General features: G+C 36.7%; 4 protein-coding genes across 7 annotated transcripts; 2 read left to right on the top strand and 2 right to left on the bottom strand.

The window, feature by feature from the left end:
* Positions 1-1,314: 1,314 nt before the first annotated feature.
* On the bottom strand, positions 1,315-6,136 carry LOC123875484 (DNA-directed RNA polymerases I, II, and III subunit RPABC1). 2 transcript variants are annotated; one of them, XM_045921332.1, is made up of 6 exons: positions 5,943-6,136; positions 5,651-5,739; positions 3,792-3,970; positions 2,954-3,116; positions 1,887-1,965; positions 1,315-1,419 (listed from the first exon to the last, which is right to left on the bottom strand). In XM_045921332.1, exons 1-6 carry the CDS (start codon positions 5,997-5,999, stop codon positions 1,354-1,356), a joined length of 633 nt encoding a protein of 210 aa, XP_045777288.1. In that variant the 5' UTR covers positions 6,000-6,136; the 3' UTR covers positions 1,315-1,353. The 2 variants fall into 2 exon arrangements, with proteins under 2 accessions (XP_045777288.1, XP_045777289.1); XM_045921333.1 differs by lacking the exon at positions 5,651-5,739 and having other exon boundaries at positions 5,943-6,133.
* Positions 6,137-6,591: 455 nt separating this feature from the next.
* Positions 6,592-11,856, top strand: LOC123875485 (leptin receptor gene-related protein). 2 transcript variants are annotated; one of them, XM_045921334.1, is made up of 4 exons: positions 6,592-6,762; positions 7,918-7,992; positions 8,680-8,866; positions 9,478-11,856. In XM_045921334.1, the coding sequence occupies exons 1-4, from the start codon at positions 6,746-6,748 to the stop codon at positions 9,589-9,591; spliced, it is 393 nt and encodes a 130-aa protein (XP_045777290.1). In that variant the 5' UTR covers positions 6,592-6,745; the 3' UTR covers positions 9,592-11,856. The 2 variants fall into 2 exon arrangements, with proteins under 2 accessions (XP_045777290.1, XP_045777292.1); XM_045921336.1 differs by lacking the exon at positions 6,592-6,762 and adding an exon at positions 6,864-6,936.
* A 2,023-nt stretch (positions 11,857-13,879) lies between these two features.
* LOC123875465 lies at positions 13,880-22,228 on the bottom strand. 2 transcript variants are annotated; one of them, XM_045921303.1, is made up of 3 exons: positions 21,483-22,228; positions 21,028-21,088; positions 13,880-20,086 (listed from the first exon to the last, which is right to left on the bottom strand). In XM_045921303.1, the coding sequence occupies exon 3, from the start codon at positions 20,068-20,070 to the stop codon at positions 14,944-14,946; it is 5,127 nt and encodes a 1,708-aa protein (XP_045777259.1). In that variant the 5' UTR covers positions 20,071-20,086; positions 21,028-21,088; positions 21,483-22,228; the 3' UTR covers positions 13,880-14,943. The 2 variants fall into 2 exon arrangements, 1 of the variants encoding a protein (XP_045777259.1); XR_006798145.1 differs by lacking the exon at positions 21,483-22,228 and having other exon boundaries at positions 13,880-14,075; positions 14,870-21,470.
* Positions 22,229-23,619: 1,391 nt separating this feature from the next.
* LOC123875477 (actin-related protein 3) lies at positions 23,620-25,416 on the top strand. The gene has a single exon (XM_045921321.1). The coding sequence runs from the start codon at positions 23,731-23,733 to the stop codon at positions 24,985-24,987; it is 1,257 nt and encodes a 418-aa protein (XP_045777277.1). The 5' UTR covers positions 23,620-23,730; the 3' UTR covers positions 24,988-25,416.
* Positions 25,417-27,746: the final 2,330 nt, after the last annotated feature.

Below are 27,746 nucleotides of genomic sequence, written 5' to 3'. Positions count from 1 at the left end.
ATTTGTAGGACCTAGATAGTATGTCCACTGTTTTAGGGTACCTACCTATGATCCTAGGTCTTAGTATTAAAAAATAAACTAGGTAGGCACTTACCATTAATCCAAAATTTTATTGAAAGCAGTTCATCCCTTATTGATAAACGTTCATAAAACACCACTTTCACATAAAAATATTATTCGAAATTCAAAATCATGTCCATATAATTTTTTTAACAGTCTTGCAAAAAGTTCGTCCAACCTTTGATCAAATATTGCAGATTCGCGAATTCGCAAACGTGCGCAAAGTTCGATCGGCGGCGCGCAACTTATGATGTACGGATATCGGCGCGGGCGCATGCGGTGCCATCATGTGTAAAAGATTTGCGTGTCGTTACATATCACTATTATGGTATTTCACGAAAGTTATTTTTTATAGGAATCTCGATCGTTGTTGCGGTCGCCATAACGGTGTCATTGCAGCTTGGTATGCGCGGACGCAAGGCGGTGATAGCCCAGTGGTTAAAACGTCGGCCTCTTATACAGGGGGTCGGGGCTTCGATCCCGGGCACGCATATGCGACATATGCGTTTAAACAATTAAATACCTATCACTTGCTTTGAGGGTGAAGGAAAACATCGTGAACTGTATGCCGGAGAGGTTTCCATAATGTTCTCAAAGGTGTGTGAAGTCTGTAAATCCACACTGGGCCAGTGTGGTGGACATTGGCCAAAATCCATTTCATTTACAGTGGGGCGGGGTGGGTTCATGATGCTGATGCGATCGGATAGGCACAGGATTCGCTGTCGTACCTACCTACCTTATCAAAATCCATGCAAAAAATGACGTCGACACGTCGCGTCGCGCGCTGAGTTGAGGCGTGATTGAAAGACAAACACACTCGATTTATAATTTATTAGTACGGCTTTTATTTGTGGTGCAGCGATTAAAATAGATTTAGTAGATAGTTGATATAATATAGACATAATTACTGAAAAATTTAGTACCCTGCTCAAAATAAATATCTACCCTGGTAATACCTAACCAGTTTTAAGTTTTAACAGCCAAGTGTCCCACTCACTCCCTCCCACAGTTGGGCAAAGGGACCCTAGGGACCTATGACTGGATGAGGATTTGTAGCGTAGCATAGGTTTTGTGACCTAGTGAAATGTTTGGGACCGCTTGGAATCGAAATCCGCAATGTTTGATAGCTATCGAAACTATGCAAACTACAAGCTTGATGGTGATGATATTATGTCGTAATGGATCTGATTTTAATGGTCCCACAGTATTTTATAGGTTTTTTAAGTCAGTTTTCAAATAGGCAATGAAACACAATTTTTATCTTACAACATGGAATTTATTATTAATCTAATCTTAGCAAACTAATCTATATGAAATGTATCTCCCGGCCGTTTCTGAAGATCGAATGATTTTCACCACCTAAAAAAGAAATAAAAAACATTATAAAGTGCGATAGTAATTATAATTCGAATGGTGTCAAGAATCAATGAATAGATAATGATTAAATGAAGCGAGCTGCCGAAATCGGTAGCAAAACGAAGGTTGATTAGGTGAAGCTGAATGAAGGGACGACGAAGCGAGTCTTCTGGCGTAGACCATTTTAGCTAAATGTAACAGATTTACTAGTACTTATGTTTACTACTAGAGGATGCCCGCGGCTTCGCCCGCGTGGATTTTGGTTTTGTTTTTAGTCCCGTAGGAACTCTTTGATTTTCCGGGATAAAAAGTAGCATATGTCCTTCCCCGGGATGTATCCTAAGTCTGTACCAAATTTCATTAAAATCGGTTCAGCGGCTGGGCCGTGAAAACGTAGCAGACAGACAGACAGACACACTTTCGCATTTATAATATTATAGTATGGAAGTATGGATTAAAACAAGTATTACCTGTCCTCTTTTCAATCCAAAATATCTAGCAACTGGGTCTCCTGCCTGGATTCGCATCAGCATGTTTTCCTTCAATTTACTGTTTCATAAAGTTAAGGAATTTCATGATTTTACGGAAAAAATCAGAATGAAAGAATAACCTTGTATTACCAAACATGGGGCTGCCACATTTCACATCAAAGTGTAAAAAAAATTCAAACAAAAAATTGCTAAGAACTTTTTTTTTCTCTCTCTCTCCTCTGGCTTTACACTAATTAGACAATGTCAAGTTTGCAGTTATTTACAAGTTAGGGAAACTATATGTATAAGTATGGATTTCGTCTGTGCCGGCGTCCGCCGACATACATGCGGCGCCCCTTTAGAGCGCTTCCCAGTCAGTTCCACCACCAATAAACACCAGCAGAACACAAAAACCGGACACTTCTAACAAAAAACACTCCAAAAAGTCACAACACGCGCGCCAGTAAACGCCACCACAGACAAAGTCCAGAACTAACTTTAATAAGCCCACCATTGAAAAAAAAAACCGCATTGAAATCCGTTCATCCATTTGAGCGCTACTAACTCGTAGCGCACTGCGCGTAGTGGATTACACTACTACAGATAGATGGACAATGTGGTATCATTTCAAAATGAAATGTTGCATCCAAAAGATGTATCCATATCCATAATCAGGATATTTCTCTTGAGATGTGACACCCAGCTGTAATCAGTTTTAGGGTCCGTACCCGTAGGTTGCCAATGGGACCCTATTACTAAGCCTCTGCTGTCCATGCTGTCCATCTGTGTGTCTGTCTGTCAGCGGGCATGCTGCATCTCGTGAACCGTGATAGGTAGAGTTGAAATTTTCACAGAATGTGTATTCCATTGCAACACAATAAAAGTTTCAAAATTACCGCCAAGAAAATTAAATTTCTTGTATAATGGAACGGAACTCTTCGTGTGTGAGTTCGACTCGTATTTGACCGATTTTATTTAATAGTATATCAATTTTGACTTTATTGTGGATTGGAACAGTTTTTTTAGAATTAACACTTCACTTTATGCATCGTGCTGAAAAAGGATACTATCTACATAAAAGCTCCTGTTTCTCATCGGGCGTCAACACGATATGCTCTGGCACCAACTCGTGCTCTGTTATGTTTATGAGAAGCTCGGACTCCAGGAATTGTTCTAGAATGTACTTCGGCGCCATGTCCACTAGAGATTGCTTTGCGGACGGCGTCATACCTGAAAACATACAGTGTTATTTAAAGAGGCAAGGAATCTACATTTTGTAGATATCTTAGGTATAAAAGTATCCTAAAGGAGAGTTCATAATAGTGAAACGTCATTGATCACACTTGACGCAAAAATCATGGTACCCCACTATCCAACAGACATGTCTATAAGCTAGTATTTGTATTTGTATTTATTTATTCCTTGATTTAGACTTATAAAACTTTTACGACTTTTACGAAAGTCAGATCAGTACAGTACAATGACGAAATAAGTCTACGAAGTATGTTGTAGGATCTAAATAATACTAGTTAATGATTAAAAAAAAAGATTCCGACGAATTGAGAACCTCCTCCTTTTTTGGAAGTCGGTTAAAAATGGCATAAATATTAATAAGTTACCTAAGCACCTTGTCTATAGAACTGCTTACGATTGGTATAATGGCTCGTAATAGTACCTATCTATTGCCTATCTAGCAAGAGCAAGTGCACTGAACTTTCTCTTAGATAGGTAATATTAATCTCTAGGATTTGATACCTTTTTATGGCCATCCGCTTAACCTATTTTGTGGTAGAGATTTTGGCAGCCTAACTAATGATCATAAAATATAAGTAAAGATGGAGCTTGCTGGTCTAGATTCTCTAACTAAAATGATACAAATGTAGACCCAGCATACTGGATACATACCCGCTTGTACAACTACAATAGCCCTATGAATATTCTCCTCTTGCATTCTCGTACAATATGTTTTGATAGTCTTAATTCCGATCTTGGCTTCATCTGGGAAGAACACAAACATTTGGTCTGTTGGGTCGTCGTTGTGGGCCACTAGTACTATCAAGTCACTTCTTGCAGGTCTCTTCTCGCTGAAAAATATTATTTATAACTAGCTGATGCCCGCAGCTTCGCCCGCGTGGATTGGTCAGATCCCCTGCAGCATCAGGATTGAGGAGTTGGACTCCAAATTTTTTATGAAACAATGTCGCAAAGTTCCTCTATCGATTAAAAAAGAAATGACGCAAATCGGTTCAGAAATCTCGGAGATTTCGGTGTACATAGGTAGAAAAACACAACTCCCTTTTTGAAAGTCGGTTAAAAAAGTAGCCTATGTTACTCCCTGGTCAATTCTCTACTTGTCTGTGAAAATCCCGTCAAAATCGGTTCAGCCGTTCCCAAGATTAGCCTTTTCAAACAGACAGACAGACAGACAGACAGACGGACAAAAATTTAAAAAACGTGTGATTCAGTTATAGTATCGTTCAAATAACCATATGACCTTAATATGCGGTAGTTATTTCGAAATTACAGACAGACACTCCAATTTTATTTATTAGTATAGATATAAAATACCTGGAATTTAAACCTTGCACACATGCAATGCAATAGTTAGTGCATGTATCTAAGTTGAACCATAAGTTGAAAATGCACCTATTAATCCTCTTGGGAAATAAAAATATTATGTCAAAATTGTAAAGTCACTTTTAATCAAATAATGTCATATTTAAAAGTACTACAAGCCATGACTTCACATTAAAAATATTTAAATTCTTTGATTTTTATATCATTTGAAAAAAAAATCCCTTTTCAAATATTGTTTTTAGTTAAATTAATAAAAATGAAAATGTTAGATGAGAAAATAAAGAAAAATATCATTGATAGAACAGTTTCCCAAACAACAAAATTATATGTGGGTAAGATTTTAAACTAAATATTTTGAAACTATTTTTCTAATCTTCCCTCTATCCATCCATCTAAAGAGAGAAATGCAATAATGAAAATATCCATATTAATATTTTGTAAATGAAAAAGTGTCTGTCCATTTGGACAAAATTTGGCAGGGAATTAGCTTAGGTCCTGGGGACAGACATATGCCAGACAGAAAATGAAAGAGTTCCGATGGGACTTTTAAAAAAACCTAAATCCGCTTCCATTTTAGAATGCATCACACTTACCACCAGGTGAGATTGCAGTCAAGGGCTAAGTTGTATTTGAATAAAATAAAATAAAAAAAGTTTTTGCTGGCATGTGTAAGATAGAAGACACAGAATGCACAAGAGAGAGAGCATTCTACAAATAATGAACCCAAGATCCATTTCAGATAATAATATGTATGTAACATATCTACATTAATATAATACTAGATGATGCCTGGGACTTCGTTTGGGTGGATTTAGGTTTAATGAATTCCGTGGGAACCATTTACTTTTCCGAGAAAAAGAGTTGTCAATTTCCAAGCCGTAAACTACCTTCACACCAAATTTCGGATAAATTGGTTAAACAGATGGGCCTCTAAGAATCCTGTGGGGAATCTATTAATTTGCCTATGCCCATCCTCGGTATGTAAGCTAACTTGGTGCCAATTTTCATCAAAATCAGTTACTGTGAAAAGCTAGCACATAGACCATTTAAAATATTAGTAAGTATGGATCATAGCACGTAGTACGACTGCTAGGGTAATACCAACTAGCCACTGTAAAGGCATCCCACCACTGTTACATAAACTAATGAAAACCATCAGAATTATCAGAATATATATGCTAACTAACCTAGGTTTGTCCCCAAATTGTTCTTTGAACTGATCTAAAGTTTGATCCAATTCATCTTGGGTTACTAGATATCCTCTATCGTGGCACAACTGTAAAACAACATTCATTTTAAACTATCAGTTTAATTATAATAACAATTCATTCTTAATGAAAACATGCGTACATTTAGCTGATTATAAATGAAAAAGGATGAAAATGAATACAAGTAAAACAATGAAAAGTAAATGCATTTAAACTTTTAAACCGTAAGAACTAATTTTTCAAGCAATAATAATAACCTCAAAATGCCGACCTGCATAACAGTTTTACGTATTCTCCAGAGTTTGTAAGTTTCCGCATCATCATCCATTGTACACACTTAATTATGTTATCCTAGAGAATTTTATTTAAATTTCCAGATGTGTCGTCAAATAAAAACTACGAGAATTACGTGAAAATTTTAAATTACAAAAACAAAAATATCTGAACCACATCTGACATCTGAGGCCTGAGCCCTGAATCACAGACCAATAACATCACCACACAATTACTTTTTTTCAATTGACTTTATAGCTCTGGGTTCTAGCTTTTTGAGCCTACCATAACAAACATACAGACTGATCGTCTGCGATCTGTAACTAGTGTTGCAAAACTATCGATAGTTGGCCTCGGGACTATTCAGGATATCAAAAAGGTTGCATTAGTGATCTGTGGAGTGTAATAGATGAATAGCAAAGAGTCCACTCTCCCTCTCTCGTCTGGCTTTACAAAGATTAGCCAATGTCAAGTTTGTAATTATTCACAAGTTAGAGAAACCAAAAACACCAGCAAAATACAAAACCCGGCCACTTCTAACAAAAAAAAAAAAACATTCCAAAAGAGCACGCGCGCCAGCAAACACCAACACAGACGAAGTCCCATAGCAAAGAGTAATATTGCAAAAATTGTACACTGGAATCTGTGATTTGTGTCATTTGTGTCTGTACTCTATGGTATTTTCCTGCTTTTGTGACTTTTCTAATTGTGAAAATTCCATAAAATTCAGAAAGTTTTACTAAAAATACGCAGTTTTATTAGTTTTAAGTTTAAAATCTAGAAAATTATTTCATAAGAACAATGGCTGGAATCAAAGGTATAAATATTGTGCATTCTCTATCTTGCGAAGACTTACTTTTGTCCATTTGTATGAGTCATTTGTTATATTTACAAACAGTAATTTTATAATTCTATTTTATCTTTTCTATTTATCATTTAATAACGCTATCTTCTCTTTTATTTACATGTCGTCTCCACGGACTATTTACAGGGTAAGTGGTGTTTTACATAAAAAAAATCAATAGGAAAATCCAACTTACAAAATTTTTATGTACAGAATTTTCGGTATATTTTAGCAAATATAAAAATATTCTATATTATACTTATATTATGCTTACCTATCATTATAGGGCCTTAATTGTTTTACTAATTAATATCTGTGTGGATTGTACAAGTATTGTATCTTAAAATGATGACTACTTACTAGGTCAAATGTGAAATGAAGTTACATATCTAAATTTTCTAGTATGAGATACAAGGTTGTATACTATCTGTACATATTAATATATATAGAAATTAGACCTACTGGATAATTTTTTACATAATTTTGTTTTTTCAATTTATTTCTTGCATCACATATTAAGAAACCAATCTATGAACAAAATAATATTAAGGTAGTACTTCTATAGGTCTGTATTTAGGTTAAATAGATTGACTTGCAATAATCAAAGGTTTCATAAAATAGGGGACATTAATGCTAATTTGGCTGTACACATTCTCTTAGCTGAACTAAAGAATGTCTAAAATTAATGCTATCCCTTTCAAAAGGTCCCTGCAGAATAGGATAGCTTTATTATTTAGTTTAGGGATTTGTGTTGAACCAAATTTACAATACTGTGATTTTGAGCAGAATAGGTGTATATTATAAGGTATTTTTTTTCTAAGCTTAAAATTTAAATCAATCCTTATGTTAAACAAATCTACAATTGTAAAAGATCATACAATAATATCCTGATGAGCACAGAGCAATACTGAGCAATGTATTTTCAGTTTTAATTCAAGCTCTTGGTGTTAGTTTTTTCACCTTACGACATCAAAGTGGGTGATAAAATTTTTTCCCTTTACATGATAAACTAGGTAACTAACCATAGTGTTCCTTCATTGCCATCTATTCATGTTTCATGTTTTCAGAAATTCTTAGGGTTTTTTCCACCTACCATTCTAATTTTTATAATTGCCTCTAATTCTTACAGGTTGGTGTCCCTGGCATTTGCTGGCTCCATTGGGATGACATTTGTTATATTAGCTTGTGCCTTACCACAGTACAAGTGAGTATAAAATAGAATAACTTGTTGCTATCGTTATACTTTACTAGATGATGCCCGTAACTTAGCGTAAGTTTTGGCTACTTAAAACCCCAGTGGGAACTTGTTTGAGTTTCTGTGATAAAAAGTAGCTTACTTATATTCTTCTCCAGGATGCTATCTCTGTACCAAATAGTTGATACCACTGACTATGTCCACTGGAAATAGGTTTTTAGAAATCCCTTGGAAACTATGATTTTCGGGACAAAAATTAGCCTACATACATCCCTGGAATGCAAGCTAACTCTGTACCTTTCATAAAATTGGGTTACATGGAAAGGTCATGAAAAGCTAGCAGACAGACAAACAATTTATAATATTAGTATAAAAATATGTATTAGATGTTACCAGTGACTGTCTGTGTGGACTTGGGTTTTAAAAATCCTGAGGGTACTCTTTGATTTTCTGGGGTAAAAAGTAGCTTGTAGCTATGGGAAGAAAGCTATCTATGTACCGAATTTCATCATAATCCGCTTGATGGATGAGCCATGAAAAGGTAACAGACAGAAAGACATACTTTTTCATTTGTAATATTATGGATTTATTTATTTTATTAATAAGTTGTTATTGTTATATTTCTCGGGTTACATGACCAAATGAGCTTGGCTTGGCTCATACAAGAGTTTTATTTGTGTTTTGTTCATCTTTTAGGTTATGGTGGCCATTCTTCGTAGTTCTCTTCTACATCCTATGCCCCATTCCGACCATGATCGCTCGGCGTCACACCGACAGCGCTGGAGGCACTAACTCACCGTGCATGGAGGCAGCTATCTTTATAACCATGGGTATACTTGTGAGCTCATTCGCTCTACCCATTGTTCTTGCGCGAGCTTCTGTGGTATGTACTTATCGTTTTTTTTTTTTTTTGTAATTTAGTCTTTGACTGTGGATTGTTGTCTATGGTTAAGTTGTCTTATGCTGAGATCTGTAGAACGCACTTTGACTTTGCTCAGACTTAAGACACTGCTAAAAAGAGACAGCTGCCATAAATAAATCTCGCTTTAACTGAAACTTAAATCTAAGTGAAGTCAAAGTGCACTCTATAGATTTTAACCTAGTCCTCGGCAACCTGGGCGGTCTACTTGGCTTCTGGAGCGAGCTTGGATGGCTGGAGTGAAGACTTCGGCGGGGAGGGGCAACACACGCACAACAGACGGAAACGTTTAAGTGCGGAAACCAGCCCAGAGAGAAGAAGAAGAAGATTTTAACCTTAGAGTTTAAGGGTCAGTGCTGACCGAGTGCGCCAAGTGACAGCGAGCTGATCTGAGAGTATATATCAAATTAAATAAGAAAAGAATCCTTGGACCTTGGCCCTTTTTGATACCCCACCTAGCCCACCGCTGTGCACTCGTGACTTCGTGCAAGCTAATGATGGACAGCGCCATCTATGTGTGGTTTACTAAACATATTGTTTGTGATTCAATGACAAGCTCAAACTTTCTTTTACAGATCCTGTGGGGTGCTTGCTATTTAACATTAGCAGGTAACGTAATTGTCTATCTGACCGTTCTGGGCTTCTTCACAATCTTTGACATGGACGACTCAGATTATGCAATGTGGTGAGAGATCTAACATGTCTTTGTTATAGACAAAAGCATATATACAGAGACGATTGTAATACACGATTTTTTGTATGATAAGAAATGTGGTTATGTCTATTGTCTACCTACTATGTAATAAATAATTTAAGTCTGATAAACATGATACTGATATTAATAAATAAATTGAATTGAATTATTATGCCAGAATTAGATGGTTCATTTTATTGCTTTTTGTCCAACCCTATATAAGAGGTAGCCACAGCCAACGGTAATTTTTGGAGTGTTCAAGCGACTCACCATAAACCTAGTGTCTTCAGGCAACATCGTTCTTTTAATTTCATCGTCCGAATCCCGACCCCTTTGACGACGTGGAGTCTCCTTACATGGTTAAATTTTAACGGTGACCATAACCTAACTTGAACAGCTTGTCATGCAACTGCACTTTAATGGTGATTTTATCAATTGGTTTTGGTGCTAATTTGGTTGTATACAGTCTCAAACTAACTAAATTCGTCAATTTCCTAAATCGCCTCTAGGTTTTATTGTAATAGTGCTATCCTTTTTTCAGTGTTCGTAGAAAACGACAGCCCTAGAGTCATAGTGCTGTCCTTTTCTATTATTATCTATTAATGATTGGTTTATCATTAGTAAAGTTTGGAGATCTGTTTAACTGACTTAGCACTTTTATTCTTCGTTTTTCACTAAAATTACCACCACAAATGAACCATCTAATTCCACCCCTATATTGATTTGTTGCCTAATAATGTTGATGTATCCCTCTTTAATTAATATTGTCTTTGGTTGGTTGTTTGGTTGTTCTATTTAATTTGCAGATTAATTAGTATACTTAATTAAGTATATAAGAAAATTGTATTAACATAATAATCATGTGTATTTTTTTACGAATTAGCAAATTAATCCCCATGTTTAACCCTTTGAAATAATTATGATTAATATGATATTAATGTTTTAAATAATTAATTAATCAGTTAAGTATGTAACATTTTATACGTAGATGCAGATTTTTTTTTTGTTATGTTTACTTAGATTAATTTGATTTTAAACGAAATTTTAAATTATATGTAGTTTTTAGATTAGGACAAAAAGAGGTTTAACATGGATTTTAAAGATGAAGAATATTTCTGTATGTTTAAATTCTTGGTTATTCTCATAATTCAAAAACATCGTAAATTATATTATTATAGTTACTGAAACTATTGACTGAAAATATTCAAAACAGCTTTATATTCTGTGTGAATAATAGTGAAAAAGCATAATATTTTGATTTATTTTCCAAGTTACATTAATGGCTTTTGAATTACAACGTTAATTTGCTTCGTCCAAATGTCCTAAGATTTCAGTCGATTTTTTTTTTTATTTACAAATAATAATATTATGCATTTTCGACCAAATGTATGGGAGATTCTAATAATAGTTCTCGAAATAATATTTTAGTAACAAACACTGCTTTTTTTGTGCTAAGCTATTTAGACGCTTATTTTGTATTAGATATTACATCCATAAATACAAGCTAATGTTGGAATTAGAATGTCCAGCTCAGTCTTATTTGGTCTAGCTATGATTCAGAGATGTTGTTCTGTCTAATATTTCAGTTTTCATAAAGTAGCCACGTGAAAATTTTTGTTTTTTCCCTAAATAACTGAATGTAATGTTGATATAGGTATTCAGATTTGTTTTTGCTTCACTCTTGTAATATTGCGAAACTGGGTGTAAATTCAAATTTTTGAAATGGTAACATTTAACTGAGTCTTACTCTCATTCCTGAGGTTTGTGATCTCAGCTTCTAATTAATGACGTAATACAGTCCGATAAGGCTCTTTTGGCACTTAAGTGAGGGCGCTGTTGTAGCTTTATGCTGACACAGCGAACCATGGAGGTTAGAGAGAAGGAGAACGATCGCTACACGCTAAAGCATTAGCGCGCCTGTCCCTCAAAATTGGTAGAATTTATAACCGCGCTGTCGTCGGTAAGGAGTATCTGTGAAGTTAGCTGTTTATGAGTACAAGTAGATGAAGTTAGTTGCATAATGTATAAATTTTCTTCGCGGCATCGGTGAGAAAATAATCGTGCTCCGTAATTTTTTAATTTTTGACGAAAAGAAACATTAAAAAATGGCGAAATATTGTATTGTGCGTGGATGTACAAGTGGTTTAGCATCTGATCGGAAAAATAGAGTGAAAAACAATTTACGTCAATCATCATTATTTAAAGTACCAAAGGTAATATCTTCATAGTAGCACATTGAAATATTGAATGTGTAAAATTATTATTTGCTTAATTAATCATGGTTTTTTTTAAATATTATATACACATATATTAAACGTTGATATATCATTTCAAATTAGCGCACAACAGCCCGCTTTTATTGAGACAACTTAGCGATCGCAGCGCCTCACTTATTTTGTCCGTATTTCGGGGACACTATTTTCTACAGCGATCGTTCTCCTTCTCTCTAACCTCCATGCAGCGAACTATCAAAAAGTGAACAATTCTCAAGATGGCGGCTTTAGTTCCGATTTTGGTCACGCGCCAAAAGAGGCTTGTCGGACTGTAGTGGGAAAATCATGAGGTGGACTTCAGATTCTTCCATATAATGTAGTGAGTTCCATTTTTCATTAGCTGTAATAAAATACAACTCATGTAAGGGTATAGACACACTATTGTGTTGCGGAGTGTTGTAACGCAACCTGGCGTGACGAACGGCCAATCGCCTCGTGCAAAACGCACCCGATCGCCACAACAGATATTAAAAAAACCGGCCAAGTGCGGGTCAGACTCGCTCATCGAGGGTTCCGTACTCGGGTTCTTTTCCCCATATTTTTCACTATAATTCAAATAAAAATCAATAAAAAAAATCTGTTTTGGAATGTACAGGTAAAGCAATTTCATATGATACCCCACTTGTACTCCACTCCTACTAATAATACCTAGTTATATGTTACTTTGAAAATTTATAACATTTTTTTTTTTTTTTAATGATGTAACCACAAGTTCACGGTTTTCAGATTTATTCCTTTACTTGTGCTATAAGACATACTTACCTGCCTAATTTCATGATTCATGGTCAACGGGAAGTACCCTATAGGTTTTCTTGACAGATGGACAGACAGACAGACAGACGGACAACAAAAGTGACAACATTATAGGATTATAAGGGTTCCGTTTTCCCTTTTGAGGTACGAAACCCTAAAAATCCGGTCAAGTGCGAGTCGGACTGGCACACGAAGGGTTCTTCAGATCGCCTGGCCCCTCACAAGGCAAATGGTACCACAACACAATAGTAATTATTGTGTCTGCACCTTCATCATGTCATAGACTCATAGAGAATAGGTATTCGACTAATGATTTTCAAGTACATATCTTTAAAATGCTGACTAAATTACTGTTATTGTTACTGGCTGATATCAAAATATGTTTATTTAGATTAGAAGATAATATATTTTACTTTTAAAACAAAAATTAAGAGTGGGTAGAAAGGTTAAGTTTTACAGGAAATGGCAATAATTTGGCTGGTATTGAAGAGAAGAGACCAATATTCAATATACATTTTCTTTAAATAACTGAATGTTACGCATTGTCCCATTTCCTTTTATTTAAATTTATTTTTATATAATTAAGATAAGCCTGCAATAATTTGTTTCGTTTATGTTAAGGTGCATTCATGTTCCAACCAAAAGGTTGTATTACAAAGCAAATCTTTTTAAGATTTTCATAATATACCTACTTAACAACAATAGGTACTTTTAAAAAAACAAGCGATGTTTTACCAGATTGGATTGGATGTATACTGTCTGTCAAATATACAAAATTTTAAAATTTAACATTCCTGTAATGTATATTGTGTAAATATAGTATTAGAATCAGGTCACAATATAAATGTTACTACCTGCTTTCTTTCTTGTTTTATTTCACCACCTTCACCACCAGATAAAATATAATCAATTATACCTACCAGTCATTTACAAGTCATTTACATAAAAAGTTTTAATACAGTAAACTTAATCAAAATGTTACAGCAATAACGTTACAATAACACACTAAATTACCACAATAAAACTTCAAATTATCGATTTAACTGAAAAGTCCTGACTTTAAATTAAACAAGATGATGATGAGGAGCAGCTGACACATTTTGCAAACATGATCAGATTGCCAAAAAGTCATTATATAAAATATGTCTGCCTGTTTACCTTTTCACGGCCCAACAGTAACCGATTTTGAAGGATATAGGCTACTTTATTATCCCGGAAAATCAGAGTTTCCACGGGATTCTTAAAGGCCCATGTCGCATATCTCTGTAGGGGGGAAGACTAACTACTGCGTCTTCAGATAGCGAAGCAAATCGCCCAGATTCTAGTTATTTGTTATGAATCTATTATTGCAATCTGTTACTCTCACCTTCAATCCTGCCACCTGTAAGTGACCGATGTACCAGCCACTGGAAACCACTGTCCTTGACAGGCTAGTGTGCAACCGTGTCACCATCTGTAATATTTAATTTCAGCTATGATTCACACTGAATCCACTAAATGCCTTAAGCTTGTACAAGTAGAAAACACCAATGTTTGTACTGTCTACTTTATTGTCATAGATATAAGTTAATCACCATGAGAACAGGGGAGCGATCGTTTACATTGTTTCCATGCCTGGTGTTCGAACGCACGACAGGACGTTCGACCACCATCACGAATTTAAGGACTTAGCGTGTGTCAATAGCTACGGCAATCTACCCAACGGGATCAAACCGCTCTCGCCGTTCAGGGGTTAACCTTCACAGCCTGAGATCGTCCTACATTACCGGTAATGTGTCCAACGTCTTTTCGACCACCCCTGCGCCTGTGCGGCCTGGGAATTGGACCAGCCCTGCGTCTTTACGACCGGGAAACTCAAGCCCTGCGCCTGTGCGGCCGGGAAATTCATGATCAAGCTCGTATGGCACTGCAACAGAGCCGTGCTGTTCATCTGTCTCCTTATTACAACTAAGAGAAGCTCGCGGCATTAATAGGTAAACTTGAGGCACTTAGCTGATATGCATCTGCATGGATGACCTGGCGCTGCCGCCCGGTGACACAGCCCAGCACACATCATTCACATATATTCACACCAACGAATGTTACTAGCGTTGCAGCACGGTGACACAGTCCAACACGTATCATTCACACTAACAATTAACTAATATATGAAGTTAAGATATTTTGGCGCGTTCGGCGGCCATCATACTCAGACATGTCGAAACTTGCATTCTTTGTTATACTAAAGGAAACCAAAGACATACTCACCATAGAGTATCGGTGTTGCTATATACAATATTTACATTCGCGGTTTCCGCGACACTCCCGCCGAGAACGGTTGATTACAACAAGGTAAGCAAATTGCGCGTCCATTCCCTTATCTTTTCAAGGGCTCGGACCGCTGCAACTCGCTTGTGACCAATGTCTTCGGATCGTTCTTCCGTATCCTCATTCGTTGTCATCAAATATTTGTCCCTCACATCAGAATCATCTCTCAGATCATTTACAACTCTATCCTTTTCCATGCTCTCAGTCTCTATGTCTACTTCATTATTTGCAACATCTGCTGTATTTTCTGTCTCATCTATGTTTTCAATTTGTCTCATTTCAATGTCATTATCATTTAACGTTTCCTTTTGTGCGTTCACCGATTCTATTGTAACAGTATCTGGTGCAGTTACCAACTCTTTGGAAACTTCATTAGATAATTTTTGGACTTCAGAATATTGTTTTGCATCTTGAAGTATCGGTTCCCATTGGACACCGTCTTCTACTTCAAGCGGATATAAGTGAGCAATAGAACGGGTGAATATAGTGTCTCCTACTTTCACTTGAGCCACTCTCGTTAAACCATCAGAACTCTTAATTAAAGAAACTATTTTACCTACTTTCCAGCCTTCACGATTTTTATCTCCTTTCAACTGAACCAACTGGCCTTCTTTTGGGATAAGTTTTGAAGTCACACGTGGTTGTTTGAGCGAGTGACTGTATCTCTCACGTAAGCTCGGTAAGTAGCGATTACTAAACATTTCTTTAAATTCTTCTAACAGTATACGAGCTCTTCTCCAGCCCTGGACTAAGTTGGTCTTTGTCGATGTCCCTTGCAATGGAATGTTATCTGATGCTGTTTCTACACTGATACATCTATCCATTTGTAGAAAATCCGCAGGTGTCAGGACATGTTCTAGCTCTGAATCTACGGCTGTCAATGGTCTGGTGTTTATTATTGCTTCTATTTCCTTAACTATTGTTGCAAGTTGATTATCCTTTAAAAGATGCTTTTGAAGTGTTCTTCGCATACAATGTTTTACGAGTCCTACGAGCCGTTCGTAAAATCCTCCATACCAAGGTGCGAGTTCAGGTATGAATCGCCATTTTATTTTATTTTTAACACAGTATGCATTGGAAACTATATCAGCTATTAATTTGAAATGTAATGCGTTATCTGATGTAATTAGAGTTGGTACTCCTCTGGTCGCAATCATTCGCCTCAGAGCGAGTAAACCTTCTTCAGCTGACAAATCGTCTACCACTTCTAAGTGTACTGCTCTAACTGCCAAACATGTTAATAAGCATATCCATCTTTTGCTCGTTCCTCCTTCTGTTTTAACTAACACTGGTCCCAGATAGTCAATACCAGTAAATGTAAATGGTTTGCTATAATTTACCCTTTCATGTGGTAATGCAGGTATGTGTGGTGCTTTGAATGGTCCACCTCCATGTTTCACGCAACGTGGACATTTTTCCAACTTCTTTCGAACTTCACGTTTGCCTTGTGGTATCCAGTACTTCTGACGAATCAGGCTCAGAGTATGATTGACACCCACATGATAGTTCTTTTCATGTGTTTTTCTTATAATTTTATCAGTGAAATCACAACCTTTAGGTATAAGTATGGGGTACCTTTTGTCGAAAGACCATTCAGCATATTGAAGCCTACCCTTACATCGTAAAATTCCGTCAACGTCCTTGAACACTCCCAAATTACGACTGAGACTTGTTTCTTTACCATTTACTTCTTCTTTGAAGTATTCAGCTTGTATTTTCTTAATTTCATTTATGCTGTTATCCAGACATTCAGTCTCTACTTCTTGTTCTTTAGATATGTTGTCTTGTCTGTTGTCATCTATAGAATCTTCCAATTCTATTACCTCTGGAACCTGTTCTTGAACCTCATTGGTGTTCATCTGACCTTCTACTTCCGTTTGTGAACAACTTTGCGTGTCACTAGTCTTCGTCAGACCCTCCCCAACTAAAAAAGTATCGATATTGAATTTCCCTGACCAACTGTCAGGTTTCTCAAGCAAAAAATTTGGTCCATTTAACCATTTCTCTTGATCCTCCTTTGCGCTTGTTGATCTGGTAGCAACATCAGCAGGATTCAGTTCTGACGGTACGTATTTGACGATTAAATTTTTATTTTGTTTGATCTCATTGATCCTTCTGGCAACAAATGGTGTTAGTAATTTAGTTGAGTTAATCCAATCAATAACAATTTGACTGTCTGTCCATAATATTTGTTTAGTTATATTAAAATCAATGAATTTAAGAACATATTGTATTAATCGGCTTCCAATTAATACGCCCAACAGCTCTAAACGAGGGATTTTTAGATTTTCTTGGTCTTTTATCGGTACTAATCTCGATTTTCCAATAACAAAACTTTTCTGATCATTTCCAACGATATAAACTACAGCTGCATAGGCTCTTGTTGAAGAGTCCGTGAAACAATGAATTTCAAAGTCGTTACATTGAGGATTCTTCATATAGCATCTAGCTAAACTTATTTCCTTGACTCCTTCCAAGTCTTCTTGAATATCCTTCCATTTTTCAACGATATCCTTGGGTAATGGTGAGTCCCATTTTATTTTCATCTTCCACAGGTCCTGCAGTAAGATTTTAGCAGCTAACAGAGTGGGAACTATAAATCCACATGGATCGAAATAAGATGCAACGCTTTTCAGAATACCTCTTTTGGTATTAGCATTGTTTATAATTTTGTTGGTCCTCAAGTGTAATGTATCATCCTTTATGTGCCAGTCTAGACCCAATACTTTTACTATCTCTTCTGGACAACAATCAGGTATTTGTTGCATGAAATCCGTTGAATTAGAACTCCATTGTCTCAAGTTCATTGAGATTTCTTGGAATGCCTCCTTTGAGTTTCTATATAACTCTTCGACTTCCTTTGCAGTGTTGGCTCCAGTCACAACGTTGTCTACATAAATGTCATTTGCTAATTTTCTAACACTTTTATTTTTGGCGTTCATCAGATGATGTTTGATTGTAGCATTTAAAATAAATGGGCTTGATATTATTCCAAATGGAACGCGAGTGAATCTAAGGTAAAGAAGATTATCTTTTGTTACTGGTTTTTTGGTATCTTTTAACCATAGAAATCTTGTGACATCTCTGTCCTGTTCTTTAAGTCCAATTTGTAGAAATGCCTTTTCAACATCAGCTGTTATTCCAACCTTATAACATCTAAATTTAATTAGTAATCCTGTTAAATCTTCTAATAATAGTGGTCCACAATAAAGATATTGATTTAAACTCTTGTTATCTTTGGTCTTTGCTGAAGCGTCGTATACGATTCTCAAAGGTTTTCCCGGTGTCAACACTCCATGAAATGGTATGTAATGTATTGGATGATCCTTTTCCTCTGTGTTTGGGACTTCTTCAATGATTTCATTTTCCAGTTGTTCTCTTAATGTTTGATCATATATTGTTAGAGTTTCAGAGTCTGATCTTTTAACTAAACTTACTAGACGTCCGAACGCTAATCCAAAGTTAGATGGTAAGTCTGTTGGATAGTCGTTCCATGGCCAACTAATATAATATCTGTTATCTCTGTACTCAGTTGTTTCATTGAAGTGTTTGATAGCTTCTTCATCGCGACTTAATTTTGGTGAATCGGTGATTCCAATCGACTCCAAATCCCACAAACGTTTTAAGTCTCCATTGTCTAATGGTGGATCTGGTTGATTCAGTCTGACTTCACATGAAGATTGACAATATGTCAATACTGACAGTTGTTCAACTGTGTTGTTATTCTCTGAAATTTTGCCCGAGAGCATCCAACCGAATTCTGATTCAATGAGGTATAAGTCTTCTGCAATACGAACCTTCTTCGTTGACATAATCGTGTAATAATAATCATTTCCTAGTAAAATGTCTACTCTGTCTGACAATGTACCATTATCTGCTAAGATGTAATTTTCCTTGATCTTGCAGTCAAGTAAGTCCTTTTCTGGATGTGGAACTCCCTGAGATATTGAAGGTACCACGTTGGCACATACAGTCCTAATCGCTTTACTCTGTGTAACTAACCTTACTTTAACTAATGGACTTTCTATTTCCTTGGGCTTCTGTGCTCCAAACGTAAATATTGAAAGATTATTTTGCTCTTCAACTGGAAGATTCAAATCCTTGGCAATCCTTTCAGTGATATAGCTCCTTTGACTACCACAATCCATTAGAATTCGACATAGTTTTGTATTCTTCATCTTAGAAGAATGTCCTTTGTTTTGAAGAACAGTTTCCTTTACATGTAAAGTTTCCACAGTGTATTGTGGCGCTCCTTCCATGGTACTTTCCTGAGTTATCATTCGTGCTTCCTCTTTAACTGAGATCACTCTTGAAAGTTGTGTCAATATGTCTTCGACTGACTCTGTCCGATCAGAGTCCAATCTTATTTTCATTTCATAGATAATCTCAGTTGGAAACTTTTCCATAATAAGAAATCGCATTTGATTGGAATTGGTATTTTCTCCCATGGATTGAAGTACTCGGAGATGTCGTTCTATCTCATCCAAAGTTCCTTTACAATCCTCCATCTTTTCCGCTCGCTTGATTTTCTTTAGAGCGTTATGATGCGCATATACAATTTCATTTTCTTTCCCATATCGAGCCTTTAAAGTATTGACAGCAATCTGATAATTTCGATTTGTTGTTTCAAGTCCATCTATAAGTCTAGCAGCATCTCCTTTGAGAGAACTTTTGAGATACAGCAACTTGTCGACATCATTCAATTTTCTTCGGTTCATGTTTGATGTGAACTGATCCCAAAATTGGTGCCATTCAAGCAAATTACCACTAAACTCTGGTAAATGCAAATCTGGTAATTTGCTGTATGATGAATAATCACTTTGCTGAGGTAACATCACTGACTTCTCACTCTTCATGGCTAATCTTGCCTCTAGCTCTGCTAAATTTTCTTCACCTCGAAGTTGATCATTAGTCAAATCTGATATCTCGTCTGGATTAGGGTCGTTACAAATTTTGAAATAATTATATAACTCCGTGGTAAACCGAGATAAAATTGCTTTCAATTTAGACCTAACAATCCTTGCTGATTCTAAGTTTTCATCATTTTCATGAAGAGTTTGACATAAATTGAGAGCTTGATCCGAGAGAGATTTCACTTCTTTGACAAAAGTGGACAAACGATTTAAGAGTATTTCTTCCATTTTGCAGTCAATTATTCTGGAAGTATGATTTAGGCTAGGTATAATAACCTACAATAAACATAGGTAAGTATATAATAACCTATCATCAGGTATACACACTTACTCACATTTTAAATAAGTCACACACACACAAGACATTCATCCTTAGGCCAACGGCACAAGTACTTTGAAAAGTAAAAATATTTCTCATACATGAGTTACCCCAAAATTCTACTCTATGTCAATAGCACAGATACTTAGTCAGATAAGAATTTTTAAGCCTTTAACTATAGTAGTTGTTACTATTAACTTAATTTATTAATATAGAATTAAGTTATTTCCATATTATTGAAAATTGAAACACCAAGTACATTATTTTAGTTATAACACTTAAGATATATAGGTACCGTCCATGTAGGTATGTATCATCACCATAAACTCATAATCAAGACAATGAAAAACAAATATAAAAATATTTTGAGAATTTGTTGTTATAGTTCATGCTAACTGTACACCCTATAGCATTAACTTTAATTTTAATTCCTTTTTAGAAAAATTACTTTTGAAATATTGATTTACTTATTGCATGGAATCTGAGAGCAATAATAATAAGCAATATCTGCCATTATTTAATATTTAAAATCATTCATGGACACTGTATCTCTAAACATAAAACTTCCACTAAATTCTACAAGTCAACTTGAAACTATTTTTTCAACTCAGGTAAATTGTTCTTGCAACCATATAAAGATAATAAAATTTTGTAATTATCTAACTTTGATAAATAAAGTATGTATATGCATACATACAAACAATTATTCATCCAGTACTGTGAGTCAAGTTGTACTTCTGGATATTGTCTTACACATGGATAATTAGGTTTAATTTCAGTTTAGTTAGCTAGCATAAGGGTAATTAATTGTAACTTTCGTTTGAAAGTACTACTGTTCCTATAACTATAATATATCCAAAACTTACCTTTTACTAATTTCTGTAAGCACTTAGAAGTAAAATACTGATCGTGACCTCGTGTGGTTGCCTAAAACAAGTACATATTCACGTTTAATTACACTAATACTGTGACTTGAAAATTTGTGGCGAGTCTTACAACGAACTTCCGATATGTCTGAATTCAAATATCTAACCGACCATCTCGCTAACTTGTTCGAATCTAGTCACATTATTGAAGTGAGTTAAGATCTATTAACACTCAACAGCAGATTTCTTCATTAAGTAATTAAAATCTTTACTAAATATAAACACAACTCATATAATAATGTTCCTATATGAAAATTTTCATAAATAGTTTTGATCTTCGATTTGACCGTGCGAATAAACTTTTCATCACAAACTCGACATGAATAGCGTGCTCAAATTATCAAACGATAGAAATATAATGGTCGTCTTATAAGGTACAAAACGAATGTGCTTACCCGTTTAATTATATTAACTTTACACTGATTCAGCGTTTTATGGTTTTCCAATCTCGCGTCTCTTTGTAAGAAAAATAAAAATGGCCGATGTCTGATACAGGATCGAACTTGAATTGTGTATTTACGCGGCAAATTTGAAATATGATACTCAACTCTTTTATCTTTACGTACGGGTTCCGAAATTTATCTCAAAATTAATCTTATAATTAATCCTCTTTATTAAACTAAATTACTTGTCTATTTATACGTTTTACCACATTTAATAAATGTAATGACTAAAAAGCCTATCGTCCACAGACTCCTCAGCTCACTATATATTGATATACTCTATGACCATAGATTAACTAGTAGTCTATGTTCCATGAATAAAGCTTAGCGTACATCACGCATTCATAACCATAATATCATAGACAAAGAGTATAATATACCCATCACCTATGTTTTAACTTTTAATCCTAGACGCCATTTTCTAATTACCACGTCCGGTTCAACCAATCAATCGTTCAATCAATCAACTTTCATTTATCTAAAAAATCACACTAAAATGATTCTGCATTCATACTATCTGCGTAAAATATTCCCATCATAATATTATTACGTAACCAATCTCAATTTTATAAGCAAATAGCTCATTTTACTATGAGACAGACTCGACGATCTTAGTTTCGTTAGCGAATGATAGGTGGCGTTGAGAGTAACAAATTGCAATTTTTCAATAAACACGAATTAAGTATATTTTGTTTTCTTAAAATTGGCAAATATTTGATTTGCAACAAATCCCAGATTATCTCCACCATGTCGCATATCTCTGTAGGGGGGAAGACTAACTACTGCGTCTTCAGATAGCGAAGCAAATCGCCCAGATTCTAGTTATTTGTTATGAATCTATTATTGCAATCTGTTACTCTCACCTTCAATCCTGCCACCTGTAAGTGACCGATGTACCAGCCACTGGAAACCACTGTCCTTGACAGGCTAGTGTGCAACCGTGTCACCATCTGTAATATTTAATTTCAGCTATGATTCACACTGAATCCACTAAATGCCTTAAGCTTGTACAAGTAGAAAACACCAATGTTTGTACTGTCTACTTTATTGTCATAGATATAAGTTAATCACCATGAGAACAGGGGAGCGATCGTTTACATTGTTTCCATGCCTGGTGTTCGAACGCACGACAGGACGTTCGACCACCATCACGAATTTAAGGACTTAGCGTGTGTCAATAGCTACGGCAATCTACCCAACGGGATCAAACCGCTCTCGCCGTTCAGGGGTTAACCTTCACAGCCTGAGATCGTCCTACATTACCGGTAATGTGTCCAACGTCTTTTCGACCACCCCTGCGCCTGTGCGGCCTGGGAATTGGACCAGCCCTGCGTCTTTACGACCGGGAAACTCAAGCCCTGCGCCTGTGCGGCCGGGAAATTCATGATCAAGCTCGTATGGCACTGCAACAGAGCCGTGCTGTTCATCTGTCTCCTTATTACAACTAAGAGAAGCTCGCGGCATTAATAGGTAAACTTGAGGCACTTAGCTGATATGCATCTGCATGGATGACCTGGCGCTGCCGCCCGGTGACACAGCCCAGCACACATCATTCACATATATTCACACCAACGAATGTTACTAGCGTTGCAGCACGGTGACACAGTCCAACACGTATCATTCACACTAACAATTAACTAATCTATGAAGTTAAGATATTTTGGCGCGTTCGGCGGCCATCATACTCAGACATGTCGAAACTTGCATTCTTTGTTATACTAAAGGAAACCAAAGACATACTCACCATAGAGTATCGGTGTTGCTATATACAATATTTACATTCGCGGTTTCCGCGACAGCCCATCTGTTAACCGATATAAATGGGTACCTAGAGGTAACTAGCTTGCATCCCGGAAACTGACATAGCTAACTTTTTATCCCGGAAAATCAAAGAGTTCCCACTGGATTTTTAAAAACCTAAATCCACGCGGATGAAATCGCGGGCATCATTATCATCTAGAATTTGAAATTGACGCGCACAACGCACGAATCGTGCAGGCAAACGATTAGTCTATGGCACAGAGTACTTTGTAAGTCTAGTCTATGAGAATTGAGAAATGAAATCTGACATTTCACTTCACTTGTCACACTTGTCATTTTGTGTTCAATCAAAGTTATATTTTCCGGTTTCCCACGTCAAAAATATTTTAGATATCGCCGCACCCATTAAAAATCCGTGATATTATAATTGGAAATAAATATGGGTGACCACTTGCCGGCCTGTGTTATCGATGTGGGAACAGGGTATACCAAGCTGGGCTTCGCTGGCAACAAGGAGCCCCAGTTTATCATTCCTTCAGCCATAGCGATAAAAGAAACTGCTAAAGTTGGTGATCAGAGTACTAGACGGATGACTAAGGCCGTGGAGGACTTAGATTTCTTTATCGGTGACGAAGCGTTCGAGGCGACGGGGTACTCTGTGAAGTATCCTGTCCGTCACGGTCTAGTTGAAGACTGGGATTTGATGGAAAGGTATATCGAGCAGTGTATTTTCAAGTATTTACGCGCTGAACCTGAGGACCATCACTTCTTGATAACAGAGCCGCCGCTGAACACACCGGAAAATCGCGAATATCTCGCCGAGATAATGTTTGAGTCATTCAATGTGCCGGGTTTGTACATAGCCGTACAAGCGGTCCTTGCACTCGCAGCGTCGTGGAAATCGCGTACATCGGCCGGACGTACGTTTACCGGTATCGTGGTCGACAGTGGCGATGGTGTAACTCACATTGTACCGGTCGCTGAAGGCTACGTCATCGGCTCCTGTATCAAACATATTCCAATAGCAGGTAGGAACATTACATCATTCATTCAGTCGCTTTTACGTGAACGCGAAGTGGGAATCCCTCCAGAACAGAGTTTGGAAACTGCAAAAGCTATAAAAGAAAGATACAGTTATATCTGTCCAGACATTGCAAAGGAATTTGCAAAATATGACTCAGATCCTGCTAAATGGATGAAAAACTACACAGGCATCAATGCAATCACGAAAAATCCATTCTCAGTTGATGTTGGATATGAGCGATTCTTAGGGCCGGAGATTTTCTTCCATCCAGAGTTTTCTAATGCAGATTTCACAGTGCCCTTGAACGAGATGGTCGATGAAGTGATACAAAGCTGCCCCATTGACGTGCGAAGAGGCTTATATGGGAATATTGTTTTGTCTGGAGGGTCTACAATGTTCAGAGATTTTGGTAGGAGGCTTCAACGGGACATTAAGAGAACTGTTGATGCGAGGTTAAAGTTGTCTACAATGTTATCTGAGGGCCGTATCACACCAAAACCTATTGATGTCCAAGTGATATCACACAATATGCAGAGATATGCTGTGTGGTTTGGAGGGAGTATGTTGGGCTCGACACCTGAATTTTACCAGGTGTGTCACAGTAAACAAGCCTACATGGAGTATGGACCCAGCATCTGCAGACACAATCCTGTATTTGGCACCATGACATAATGAAATTGACTTATTTTAAATACCAGTATTCTGCAGTTAGTCTTCGTACTTACTGTATGCTATATTCTCAAAATAAATTATAGGCTTTACTGCAGAACAGAATTGAAATATTGTTTGACAAAACACACAGTAACTCGAAGACTGCCTGTTTATTGAATTTAGTTAGTTAAGCATCAATAATTATTATTATGGGTAAGTATTCGAAATAAGTTAAAAATGCTAGACAGAAATCATTTATTACAATTTTTATGGTAAAAAAACTGCATTCTGAAATTATTATCCTGTATAATGTAAAATATTGCCAATAATCTTATGTACTATTTTATTTAATAGATAAATCATTATTTACAGCTGGAGGGTAAAAATAACTAAGCATTTAATGTACTTGTTGCATTCCAGCTTTTTACCAAATAAAGACTTTTTACTACACCATGTAGTTTTATTTGAATCAATGCTAAGCTACTATGTAGACAAAATGATACCATTTGCAATATTGAACTGGTGAACAGTTTGGAACTAGACAAAAAGCCTGTAAAACTAAGAAAGCTTGTAGGTAGCAGACTGCTCACAGAGAAGTGATCTCAATTTTAATTAGGACTGGCCCACCAACTTGAGTCATCACCCAGGGGTTTATAACTTTAGGTGCATGACGTATTTCCATAGATGTACAATAGATGGCGTTAGTCTACTTAAACTGCAGTGATTTTGTTCATGGTAATTGAAATTAATTTTAGATTTATTTATATTTTCCAGGTATTTTTACTCAATGATTTGTCCTTACGATATCGAAATCCAACCAAATTAATTTTGATTATCATTGTTATTGACGTTGAGTCGAGCAAAATATAGCCTATGTAATTTTTGCAAGTGTAAATTAAAAATTTATAACACCCCGACAAGTGAAGGTTACAGTAACTAGAAAATAGCTGATAATTTTCAAACGGCTGAACCGATTTTCTTGGATTATAGCTAAGAACACTCTCGATCAAGCCACCTTTCAAACAAAAAAAAAACTAAATTAAAATCGGTTCATTCGTTTAGGCGCTACGATGCCACAGACAGATACACACGTCAAACTTATAACACCCCTCTTTTTGGGTCGGGGGTTAAATATATAATGCGTATATGTACCAAAACCGCAGTATGGAAGTTTGTTACCTGCAAAAGTAGGTGTACCCATCTCTAAAAAGTGCATAAGTGCTCTTTTCAGTCCTGTCTAATTAAAGTCTGTGGCAACAGCTACCACATGTACTAGACGTTTGCAACGCGGTGGCTACACCTACAGGCACACCTATCAATTCGCAATGGCGCAACAGCAACTTTAAACTTTGACAATAAAATCGCTATAATTAGGGTTCTGTACCTCAAAAGGAAAAACGGAACCCTTATAGGATCACTTTGTTGTCTGTCTGTCTGTCCGCCGCGTCTGTTATGGTTAGGTAGGTAGGTACTATTGTACACGACAGATTGACATGGCAATCGATGTATGAGGCGGGGGGGGACGCCCCGCACAGCCACACGTCAACCGCGTTTTCCCATACGTTAGCGCGGGGGTGTGTGGAGCGTTCCTACTCCGATTGCCATGTTGACCTGTCGTGTACTATAAGGTAGAGGAAGGGAGAAAAGGGTTTAATGGAGGGTGGGGGTCTGCTATAGTGGTACCTGATTTTCCCCGGACCCTACGGCTACAATACTGTCACTTGGGGTGACTAGATAAAAGGGAGAGGCCGTAAAGACGGATGAACTCGACGCGGTTAGAAAAAGGGTCGCTTTTATTTTGCTCGAGAGCTAATTACTTTCAGACACTTTTATTGTTGGGCAGAGAATACAAGTCACAATTTAGCAAAGCCATTACTTTATACAGAATTTAATTAAAATTATTTAAGTACCTACCTACTCACCTATTTTTTTTAAAATTTATATACCTACTAGGCCTGGCAATCAAAGTGCATCAGCTGGCAAGTGATGACGCAGCCTAAGATGGAGCGTGCTTGCCTAAAAGTTGCCTAGATTGCCTTTTTACATGGGATAAATAAAAGATTGCGTCCTTCTAGAAACTACGGGTCTGAGGTTTATTTTTATTCCGATACAAGTTACATCTTTACAAATACAGTCGACATGGATCGTCGTTACCTCGACATTCGACATCGACCTTCGTTAACACAACAGTAGGTAAGTATGGACCTTCGTTACCTCTACAGTCGATATCTTGTTTGTTGTTAGTCTTTTGGCGATAGGCATTTTATAGCAGGTAGGTAAACTTCTTAATCTAATGGGAAATTAGAAATAAGTAGGTACATTATATTGTAGGTACTTACCCAATTCATCCGGGCGAAGCCGGAAGCATCAGCTAGTTTGTACTTTTAACTGCTAATAACATGCTTATAACCATTATTTTAACAAGCAAAATGCCAGTACAAAAATGCAATCGAAAGACACTCGTACGAATAGAAAGGCATAGAGAATAGAGATAGAGGTGAATAGGGCTGAAAACTTATAAACCGGATCTACATTCTCGCATGCAAATTTGCTCACATCTCACGTGAATACGTTCCATCCCACCACTGATGACGGAGCACAAGGGACCTCGTTACTCCGTCCGTCAGCGGGCGTCTGCTGAACCAGACCCACCACTGGCATACGTGCCCCCAAACACCGTTAGAGGCATGCCGCAACCACAGCACGCCAACCAACTCGAGGATGATACAGTGAGTGACCCTCCCAAGTCCATCATCCACGAGGCCTCTTAAAGAGGACAG

The sequence above is a fragment of the Maniola jurtina genome, chromosome 20 (assembly GCF_905333055.1).
Source record: "Maniola jurtina chromosome 20, ilManJurt1.1, whole genome shotgun sequence".
NCBI lineage: Eukaryota > Metazoa > Arthropoda > Insecta > Lepidoptera > Nymphalidae > Maniola > Maniola jurtina.
The sequence above is the reverse complement of the archived record's forward strand: the minus strand, read 5'-3'. Positions and strand labels throughout refer to the sequence as shown.

Excerpts from the sequence above, each read along its gene's own strand:
- LOC123875484 (XM_045921332.1), bottom strand. The coding sequence starts at position 5,999 with ATGGATGATGATGCGGAAACTTACAAACTCTGGAGAATACGTAAAACT. Across the intron at positions 5,740-5,942 it reads TACGTAAAACTGTTATGCAG|TTGTGCCACGATAGAGGATA; the intron begins GTCGGCATTTTG and ends GTTGTTTTACAG. Across the intron at positions 3,971-5,650 it reads CAATTTGGGGACAAACCTAG|CGAGAAGAGACCTGCAAGAA; the intron begins GTTAGTTAGCAT and ends AATATTTTTCAG.
- LOC123875485 (XM_045921334.1), top strand. Across the intron at positions 7,993-8,679 it reads TGTGCCTTACCACAGTACAA|GTTATGGTGGCCATTCTTCG; the intron begins GTGAGTATAAAA and ends TTCATCTTTTAG. Across the intron at positions 8,867-9,477 it reads TTCTTGCGCGAGCTTCTGTG|ATCCTGTGGGGTGCTTGCTA; the intron begins GTATGTACTTAT and ends TTTCTTTTACAG.
- LOC123875465 (XM_045921303.1), bottom strand. The coding sequence starts at position 20,070 with ATGGAAGAAATACTCTTAAATCGTTTGTCCACTTTTGTCAAAGAAGTG.
- LOC123875477 (XM_045921321.1), top strand. The coding sequence starts at position 23,731 with ATGGGTGACCACTTGCCGGCCTGTGTTATCGATGTGGGAACAGGGTAT.